The sequence below is a fragment of the Condylura cristata genome, unplaced genomic scaffold (genome assembly GCF_000260355.1).
Source record: "Condylura cristata isolate star-nosed mole 26May11 unplaced genomic scaffold, ConCri1.0 scaffold00024, whole genome shotgun sequence".
In the NCBI taxonomy this organism is placed as follows: Eukaryota; Metazoa; Chordata; class Mammalia; order Eulipotyphla; family Talpidae; genus Condylura; species Condylura cristata.
Window position 1 is genome coordinate 8,209,687 of NW_004567125.1, and position 10,876 is coordinate 8,220,562.

Genomic DNA, 10,876 nt, shown 5'->3' on the forward strand with positions numbered 1-10,876 from the left:
CTCCGCCACGCCCAGGCCCGGTCTCTCCACGTCCATATACCCAACCTCGCCTCACCTCGGCCTCGCCCCGCTCCGCCACGCCCAGGCCAGGTCTCGCCACGCCCATATCCAACGTCGCCACGCCCAGGCCCAGTCTCGCCACGCCCAGGCGAGCGTAAGCGGGTGCACGGGTTCTCTCCCGCGGCTCTGCACTGCCCCCAGCCACCCGCTGCCAACCCAGCGCTCTGGTTCGTTTGCACGGTGCCTCCATGGTCAGCGGCTCATTCATCCCTGGTTCACGCGTTCAGCACGCGTTGGCCTGATCCCGGCTCCCGCCCGGGTCTACCCGCCCAGGCGCGCCGGGTTCCGCCCTCTTTACTCATCCACCCGCTCTTTCTCTTATCCTACATTCTCTTCTAATCATTCACCCTCTCGTTCATTCACAGGCTCTCACTCTCCTTCATTCTTTCATTCCCTCACTCCGTTCATTCGCTTACGCAACATCTAAAGAAGTATGTGCTTCATTCATTCATTCGGCCTCTTAGCTCCCTCTCCTTCGTTCATTCACCTCCTGACTCACTCATCCTCCGTGCGTTCTTCATTCATTCGCTTTACGGTTCTCTCATTCATTAACGTACACTCCCTGTCATTTATTCGCTCACTGGAGGTCAGGCACTCTCGGTGTGTACTGAGAATACAGAGAGGCGAGACATTGGTTACCTTCCTCCAAGGGAAAAACAAGTGTCAAAGTGGAGAGTCCTGACTGCGGTGGAGGACCGCAGAGGAGAGTGGGTCTTCCCCCCTGGGAAGTGTACTAAGGCAGTTAGTGAGGAGTTAAACTGGAAGAGGAAGGAACAGGAACAAAAAATCTGAAGTATAAAACAGCTGCAAATGCTGAGGTCTTTCTGGAACTAAAAGCGTGGAACGGAAGCCAGAAGCAGAAGCTGGAGAGACAAATAGGGTTCCATGTCTCCAGCCCTGTGGCTGAGCTTTGTTCCCAAAGTACTATCCTCCTAGTGCTGATGCCTCTCACTTGCATGTATGTTTAGGGGTTGGGGGCTGATTTGTTAGCAGTCTAGAGCCCAGACTTCCTGTCAGACCCTAGGAAGGGCCTGGACTCCCCAACTAGTTAGTTCTCCCCACCTGGACTAGAGGTCACCACACTGAGGACACAGTTCCTGTGCACCAGCATATCTATGAGCACTGGCACAACCACTGATACTCTCCCACTGTAACGTGAGAAGTACTGCCCCCTTCTGCAAATGGACACAATAGCTGTCCTAAGTCAGTGGGACCCTATACCACACACCTACCCCTTCTGATTCTACTTTCTTCCTCCTCCCTGGACTTCCTTCCAGCTGCTTTTGCCATCAGCACTCAGCACTTTTCCTGACTCCATGTCTCTGTCCTCTCCACAACATACACACGTGCTCTTGCACACCACACATGCTCATCACACAATACACATACACACAACACTTGCACATTGTCCACTAGATTATAAGATCTTTATTAAATGTTAAGAAATTCCTTGCACTTGGAAAACTGTAAAGCATTATACAAGCATAAAAGTAGACATTATTCAAGAATAGTACATTAAATTTAATATTTTACTTTTATACCTCTGGCATATGAACGCACAGTGGTTCCAAACTAATCACCCAAAGAGTGCTCACATACACTCTACCAGAACACCCAGACTTCTGCTTTTCATGGTCTAAGTGTGTGGCCTGGGCTGAGGATTTTTACAAAGCTCCCAGGCAATTCCAAAGTGTAGTCCAGGTGGAAGATCACTGCTCTAAAGTTTGTTCTGTTTCCTGTGAAGTTCTCATAGATTCTGAATTTTGTGTGGCTGGTGGGAGTGGAGGATGAGGAATACCAGACAAGGTCCCTACCCTGATTGAATTGATGGAGGAGAAGAATACACAGAATCTCATACATAGAATAAGCCAATGTGAGGTTTGGAAACTTGGAGTTTAGGAAGGAAAGTGAACTCATCCTTCATTTTGATGTGACCAACTCTGAAAGCCTCCAGAAGAATCCAGTCCTTCCAGTTGCCAGGTATATATTTAATCAGTAGAAAGTTCTTAGGAAACGTGCACTGAAATATGTTACCACACTTCAACAGAGTTTTTATTATAAATTTCTCTTGCATTCCCCACTGAATGTTAACTTACTGGGTTTTGGCAGTTGAATATTCAGTATACCTTTGATTTTAGTAAATCTTACCTAACTCCAAAACAAAGAAATGAGACAGCCACAGAGATAACATTACAAACCTTAGCTGTTTGTCATCTCTTTCTTAGGACAATTGGCCCAGTTATGCACTAAATATGATCAAAAGTCATCAGCCATTAGAATTTTATGTGAAAATTACCTATTGGGCCCTCTCTGGTGATGCAACAGATTAAAACACAGCACTATAAAGCTATCACAGCCGCTGCAGCATCAGTTTGATTCCCGGCCAGGGAGGTGACCCATATGGTGCAGCAGGCCTCTCCTGACCCACCTGCTGCTCCCCTCAGCAGTGTATTTCAGTGCTCCTGCCTGTTCTTCTCCCCACTCTGTCTCTGGTGAATCCTCTTACCCTCTGCACCTCTGGTCTATACCCCGTTTCTGTATGCATAAAAAATAAATCTTTTTAAAAAAATTACCTACTATGTTAGATACATTTATGTCAGAATTAGTCACTAGTGGTTTTATTTTTTTTTTAGTCACTAGTTTTTTTTTTGCTGAGATTCATGTCTTCCCCAAAAGCTTGACATGAACAGCAGCAGTAATGAGGCCATTTTCTCATTGGATATATTAAGTTATGTTTTCTTTACATATTCCTCATTGGTATTTTATTTAAGTTGGCATTTTTTTTAACATGAGCTAGCAATATTCGCTGCATATTGTTAGTCAGGAAATATGGTCAACCCACAGAGCAAACATGATATCTAATGCTTAAACTTCAAAATTATTTTGAAAATAGGGAAGAAGCAAAAGAAGGCAGGAAAACTGAGGAAATTTGAATCAGAGTAATGATTTGTACCTATATCTCTACATTTATATATACAGTTTTTGGGGTTCTAATGTTAATGGACAATGGATTTCTATAGTACTCCCAACTCTGCACAGACCCTGGTCTTTATTTCTCCCATATATCATGAGGCCAGTGGCTGAAGCTCAAGTTCAAGCTGATGAACCAATGCTTAGTCCTCTTTTTACCCTTAGAATTTAGACTGGTAATTCTTTAAATATGGTCATTCATAATTTAATAATATAGTTTTTCTACTTTTTTCCATATGTTAGCTGTTTTCAGTGGTGGAGTTGATCCAAATAACTCATCTAGTTAGTCTCAAGCCAGGGAAGCATAGAGAAAACAAGTATTAAAGAAATAATATGTACCAGCATGCCAGAATTGTATAAGAAAGAAACCTTGATTTAAAAAAAAAAAAAAGCCAAATACTAGAAGATACACTTTAACATATATAATGGTTTTAAAGATAACAATTCAGAATTTACAAAGAACTTACACATTCAGATGGACTACCCCAAAGAAGCAAGGAATATGGTTAAGGAAAAAGAAATCTAAGTGGTCATAAACATATGAAGATGTCCAGCCTACCTATTAATTATACTTGTGAGCCTTTGTGACTTTCTTTTAGTTATTCAGTATCTGAATCTTTCTTTGTATAGTTCTTATTCAGTTTTATTTTCAGTTTTATACTCATTCAGCACTGTATTTTGAAGCTTCTACTAGATTGAGGAATTGCTCTCCTCTGAGAGAAAGCCTCCTCCCACAACAGAAGATGACACTCAGCCCCCATCCACACCACTCACTGGAAACCAGGGTCTTGAGTAGTGTGGCCTCCATGATGGTGGAAACCACAGCAGCTGTAGTGCCTACATCTAGTGGCAGGCGGTGGGGCCCCCACCAGTGTCCAGGGCTGCTATAAGTGGTGCCAAGCAGATGCTCGATATCTGGACTCAGCCATGGGACAGTGTGGTTTCCCCAACAGTCCTCAGCAGGATCTGCACATTTCTGTCTGCACAACTTTGAACTTGATTCCCAGCATCTTGGCAATCTCAGGTGCTTTTAATAATCTTATGTTCTGTTTAAATCAAAAAGCTACTTACATCAGGGAAATGCAAATTCAACTTAGATAGATACCCTTTCATGTCATTGAGATGAGGAGAAACAAATATTCCTACACTGCAGGATGGTGTGACAATTGTAAGGATACTTTGGAGGACAATTTGTTAATGTCTAATAAATTAAAATGCAGGTGTCTAATAAATTAGAATGCAGATACCTATGACCCAGAAATACCATTCTAAGTCACATTCTCTAAACTACAGCTCCTGAAGATAAATAAAAGATTCTTCACTAGAGCACTATTTATAACACACAAAAAAACAACAACACCCAAAACGACCTACTTTGATGTCAATGTGAAATGAATAATAAATTGCAGTATATTCATATAGCATATGAATTAGAGCAGCATGCACCAAGAATGGAGAAATCTTGAAAGCATCATCTTGGGGTTAAAAAAGAGGACATTGGAGAAGGATGCTATTTATGTTACTTATGTTCTTTACTTATGTGCTTTGAAAGACATAACACATAAGCACTAATGAGGACAGGTAAAACTGAGGTAAGTCTGTATAGGTGGAGTGTATCAATGCCATCTTCCCTCCTATGACTAAATAAAGTTTCACATCATAGAGGAAAAGAAAAAATGTGCTATTGCTTACAATTAGTGTGAACCTACAATTAAGTCAAGGACAATATCATTAAAAATGTCAAACAGGGCCTCCATAATAGTGCAAGGGGTTGAGTCTATAAGGGGTTGAGCACTGTAAGGCTGTTGGCAGTCAGTGCATCAAGAGTTCAATCCCTGGCCAGGAAATTAACCCACATGGCACAGCAGACCTCTCCTGTCAGGCCCACTGCTCCCCTCAGCAATGTATTTCAGTAGGTCCATCTGTTCTGCTCCCCACTCTGCCTCTGGTGAATCCTCTCACCCCCTGTACGTTTGGAGTGCACCTCAGCTCTTGTATGCATAAATAAATAAATCTTTGAAAAAATGCTAAACATTGGTTTTCTTACTTATAGCTATATGAAAACTCCTGATAGGGGTGAAGATGGAATTTTGGAGAGATAGAAAGGGACTTAGCATATTTCTTTCCTTAGAAAGAAAATCTGAGACAAATATGGCAAAATGTTAAAAAAATTAGCATGTGGATGTAGGTACACTGCTCTGTACTTTTCATTGTGATTAAAAAATGCCACTGGGGCCCTCCCTGGTGGAGCAGCTGGTTAAAGCACAGCGCTGAGAATCTAAAAAGCCACTTCCGCATGAGTTCGATTCCACCTGCCCCGGAGGTGACCACATGGCACAGCAGACCTCTCCTGACCTGCCCGCTGCTCCCCTCAGCAGTATACTTTGTCGATCTGCCTGTTCTGCTCCCCACTCTGTCTCTGGTGAAGCCTCTCACCGCCCCTGAGCCTCTGGTCTGCACCCCAGTTCTGTATGCACAAATAAATAAATCTTAAAAAAAAATGCCACTGGGATGAAAGGAGTATGTCTATAAAATGTTTAAGGCAATGCCTGGCTTGTAGAAATGGCTCAATGAACCTTAACATTGTAAATGCTAGTAACCAACAAAGGTGAGCCCTGCAGCATGGACAGAAGTAGACTGACCTAAATAAAACTCAATCCCCAATTCTCTCCCACTGAAGAATACACACATCACAAAATTCACTTTTTTTTTGAGATTTATTTATCTAGATATACAGAACTGGGGTATAGGCCAGAGGTGAATGGGCGGTGAGAGAATTCACCAGAGACAGAATGGGCAGAAGAACAGGCACATCAACGAAGTACACTGCTGAGGGGAGTAGTGGGAGAGTCAGGAGAGGTCTGCTGCATCATGTGGTCACCTCTGGGGCAGGGATCAAACTTGCTCTGAAGCATCTGCAGCTCGCTTGTCCTAACCCATTGTGCCACCAGGGAAGGCCACAAAATTCTTTTTTTTTTTTTAAGTTTTATTTATTTGTGCATACAGAACTGGGGTACACGCCAGAGACTCAGGGGCGGTGAGAGGCTTCACCAGGGACAGAGTAGGGAGCAGAACAGGCAGATCGACGAAGTACACTGCTGAGGGGAGCAGCGGGGTGGTCAGGAGAGGTCTGCCACGCCATGTGGTCATCTTGGGGCAGGCAGGAATCGAACTCATGCGGAAGCAGCTTTAGATTCTCAGTGCAGTGCTTTAACCCACTGTGCCACCAGGGAAGGCCCAAAATTCATTTTCTAAATCTCATTCCCCCGCTGTTTCACAAAGGATTGCAGTAAAATCGTTAGCCTCTAGATCACAGAATAGTTGAGCACGATGGAGTGGAGTCTAGTCTCCGAGGCCTTGCCGTGGGTAGGAAGACCCAGCTACAGAAGGGATACAGCAGTCCTGGTCTCACAGGGGTATTCAAGGACAAGTAGGTTAAGATCTTGCAGTCTTACAACAGTGCAGCAACAAGGATCCAGACACTGCTGGGCACAGCCAGACCACAAAGAGACACTCCCCATTGTTAGCTAGAAAATGTAATCACTGCTGAGTGGCAGGAAGAAAAAATTATTTTCAGAGGGTTAACCTGGAAGAAAGCAAGTACCTCTGAAGGAAGAATATTCTAGCCAGGTGATTTCCTTGACCCTCTAAGGTAGAATCCAGCTTATTTATATAATATTGAGACAGGAAGGATATTATCAACAGAAAAAAGTTACACTGAGGCAAGTACATTAGAGTAGAAAGCATTCATTTGCCTAGGCATAGGATAATTTCCTAACATCCGGCAGAACAGAATATGTGACCTGAACTAATGGGATCATTATCTCTATGGCAGAAGCAATCTGTATGTGAGGAGGACAGGAATTCGAGATAACTTTAATAAGGAAATGTCTTTGTTTCAAATATATGGCCTAGTCTCTTTAGAGGGTCCAGGGTCTTGTCTCAAGGTTCTGCTGCCTGCTGGCATTCTAAAACTGTAAGTTGCTTTCACAATGATCTCCTTGCGATGCTGACTCAAACCTCTGCAGGTTTTTTTTTTTTTCTCCTATGTTACCAAATGCTGATTTTCTTCCACAACACCCACAAGGAACGCATGATCTTATTTCAAAGTCATTATTATTGACTCACATTACAGTTAGGAAGCAGGTTCAAAGGTGGTAATAGCTTACATATATAAGGTGCCCCCAAGTTGAACAAGGATTGAGTCCTGCGCCTTCATGTGAAGTACATGAATACCCAAGGAAAGAGAGTCAGATTCACCCTTGAGCAAAGGAGGAAGACGGCTTTGGACAAGAGAGAGAAAAAGCTTTGGATGATTGGGGGTCATATTCCATCCTGAGAATATCCATCCCTCCTCACTCCTGTCCCTGTTCCTCTGATTCCCTAAGGAAATGGCTGAGAAACTCACCTGAAAGAAATACTGCTTCCCAACCTATGACACATTAGAAAATGAGAATCAGTACCCCAGATCCTGTGTGCATAAGTACATACATCTTTTGAAAAGAAAAGAACGGAAGGGAGTAAGGAAGGCAATAGACTTCATTAACTTGATGGGTGGGTTGAGACTGCCACCTGTAGGTGAGCGGTTTCTTAATTCCTTCTACAATTCCTAACAACCAGAGGGAGGCCTGAAAACCACCTCCACCATAAGTGCTGCTCACACTTAAGACCAAGGCTTTGTCAAGATCAGTTTAATGCGTATCTTTCTCGGTCTTCTTCTATGTACTTATTTACCCACACAATTAGTCTTCTAAGGCTACAGACTGAGCAGTTAAATGGGAGACAATTGTTTCTTACATTCCTGAAGGTTGAAAGTCCAAGATTAAGGGGGGGGGTAGTTTTTCATGAGGCCTCTCTCAAAGACATGGGTTGGACTACAGCCATCGAGGGTTCTGTTCTGTCCATGAGTTTAGCCGACTGAGTCCCTCTGCAGTCGGCCCCTCAACAGACTTTGAATGTCCTCATGACATGGTGGCCTAGCAAGTGATAACAGGAAGGAGAGAGCGAATAAGAAATTGAGGGAAAACAAATATGGGAAAGCAAAGGCGGGGGTGGTTAGGACAAGGTGGAAGCTTAACATTTTTAGGACCTAGATGTGGAAGTCACATAGTGTCACTTCTACCACACTTAAAGGGGAAAAAGGTTGGCTATGTCTTTTGAAAGGAGTGTCAAACGTGTATGACCTTATCAAGCTAAGCACTTTTACCTTAGCTTCTGTAATGCTATGATTCATCAACTTTGCTCTCTTACACTGTCATCCCAAAATAGTATGATTTGTGAATCATACACTGGACTCAGGCTGTATCACCAAGACAGAATTTCTCCTATTTAGAACATCAATTATAGGGCTTCTTAGACTTTTGAGAGAGGCTGAACTGCTGATGGTCTTTGTGCCTTTGTAAAATAGATACATTTTTAGAATATATATACAGACACATGTATATGTTGCATTATAAGCACATTCATAATCTTACCATGTTAAAGGACATGACAAGTCCCTTCCACGAGAGACAGGAAAGAGTGGCTACTTGGCAACACAAGCATGCCACACGACTGGTTCCTGCCTAAGAAGTTGCTAAGTTAAGGTCAGCTGTTTTTAGATTTCCTGTGAATTTTTGACTCCAGTTTATTGATTTGTTATCCATAACACTTTTTTTTAAAAAAGATTTATTTATTTATTCATACAGAACTGGAGTACAGGCCAGGGGTGGTGAGAGGCTTCACCAAAGAGAGAGTGGGGAGCAGAACAGGCAGAATGACAAAGTACACTGCTGAGGGGAGTGGCGGGAGGGTCAGGAGCCATCTGCCGTGCCACGTGGGTCACCTCCTCACCTCTGGGGCTGGGATCCAACTCGCACTGAAGCAGCTATGGCCAGCTTGCAGTGATGCGTCCTAACCAGTTGTGACACCAGGGAGGGCTCCTTAACACCTTCTTAGAAGAAAAAGGCTGGCGGAGCCCAATGGTCTATGAAAACTGAAGATGAAACTAGAAATTAGAAGGATAATTTTGAACTCTAGTTGAAATTAGTTTGCCTTTATAGAGACGGTCCACAGATCACATAAAATGTGTTGTCCTTTATTTTCTGATGAGGGAAGTGAGGCAAAGTAGTTAAATAACCTGCACAGTTACACAGCTTAAAGTAAGGCAGGGAAGACTGAAACCTAGTAGGGAACCAAGAACTATTGTTTCTTTTTTCTTTTTAATACAAGTGGGGTAGAATACACACAACATGAAATTTAGACTTGTTTTTTTTAAAGATTTATTTATTCATACAGAACTGGGGTACAGGCCAGAGATGCGAAGGGTGAGAGGATTCACCAGGGACAGAGTGGGGAGCAGAACAGGCAGATAGACTAAGTACACTGCTGAGGGGAGCAGCGGGCGGGTCAGGAGAGGTCTGTCACGCCATGTGGGTCACCTCCGGGGCAGGTGGGGATGGAACTCATGCTGAAGTGGCTTTAGCTTTTCAGTGCTGTGCTTTAACCCGCTGCGCCACCAGGGAGGGCCGAAATTTAGACATTTTAATCACTTTTCAGTGGTAATAAGCACATTCACACTGCCAGAACTTTCTCGTTCTCCAGAACTGAAGACTAGTACCCCTGCCCAGCAGCCACTCGGCTCCTTTTAGGGTAATTCCACATTCAAATTAATTCGAATTTTAGCAGCTGCCCTGGGGCCTGACAGAAACCAAAACACCACACGAAATACAAATACAGAATATCCTTCAATCCCAGAGTCAGCCCAGCCAGCCGGCCCCAACGTCGCCAAGTCCAGACGCCCAGTCGAGCACCGCCCCGGCCCCGCCCCCGGAGCGGGGCCCGCCCCCAGACCACGTGACCCACGTGGCGCTGGCTCGCGCTCCCAGGGCGGTGGCGTCCGCGGGCGGAACCACGGTGACCGTCAGAGTGGGGGCAGGTGAAATGCGCGCGCTGCGGTGGGCTAGGGCGTAAGTGCTTTAAGCAACACGCCAACTTTTGTATGATGCAGTGTGTGTCTACAGTGTTGGTCACCTCTGCCGCTTCAGGAATTCCTTTTGTATTTTGGGATCGTCCATTCTTTTGCTCAATCAGTGGACGAGTCTAAACCCCGAGAAGTGAAAGGGGGAGCTTAGTCTTGTAAGATAAACGTTGGTGTAGAGCCAAGATCCCACAACCAAAAATGTTTGAACTCAACTTTTACCCCAATATAAAATTTTTCGTTAAATACTGTTTTCAGACACTGCCGCCTCCAGAGCTGGGGAGTGCCACCTCCTCGCGGCGTCGCCAGTAGTCTAGTCCTTCCCCGTAGCGCCCGACGGGAGCAGGAAGGGAGTGGCTGCCATATTGGGCGAAACCACTCGCGCCCTAGTAGGGTAGCCGGAACTCCCAGTCAGTCTATAGCTTGAGCCGTGCAACTGTGGTGACTAGCGTGGAGCACGCGCGTGTTGTGGGGTGATCGCGGTGATCTGGGTAGACCCTCTTCGCCCTCTGAGTTCCTGGGGTCGCGCCGGGAGGCGTCAGGGCGTAGGCGTCCCCCCCTCCCCCAGCCCGGGTAGCGCCGGGTCTGTACGCACGTGGCCCGGCGGCTGGCGCCGCGCGGTGCGGCCTGGGAGAGTCGGAAACGCGGTAGTGCGGCGAGGCGGCAGCGGCGGGCCCATGCAGGACGCGGAGAACGTGGCGGGCCCCGAGGCGGCCGAGGATCCCAGAGGGGACCCGCACCCGTGGGAAGATGAGTCTCGCGCGCGCGCGGAAGCCCAAGAAGCCGCACTACATCCCGCGGCCGCGGGGGAAGCCCTACAACTACAAGTGCTTCCAGTGCCCCTTCACCTGCCTGGAGAAGTCGCACCTGTACAACCACATGAAGCAC

The 10,876-nt window shown here is 45.4% G+C and overlaps 1 protein-coding gene across 1 annotated transcript in view; it reads left to right on the plus strand.

The window, feature by feature from the left end:
• The first annotated feature begins 10,665 nt into the window (after window positions 1-10,665).
• EIF3B (eukaryotic translation initiation factor 3, subunit B) overlaps window positions 10,666-10,876 on the plus strand; it is a 24,190-nt gene continuing 23,979 nt past the window's right edge. Inside the window, exon 1 of the mRNA XM_004688058.2 lies at window positions 10,666-10,815. Within this exon, the coding sequence (XP_004688115.1) occupies window positions 10,666-10,815 (150 nt within the window). The remainder of the gene's footprint in view (window positions 10,816-10,876) is intronic.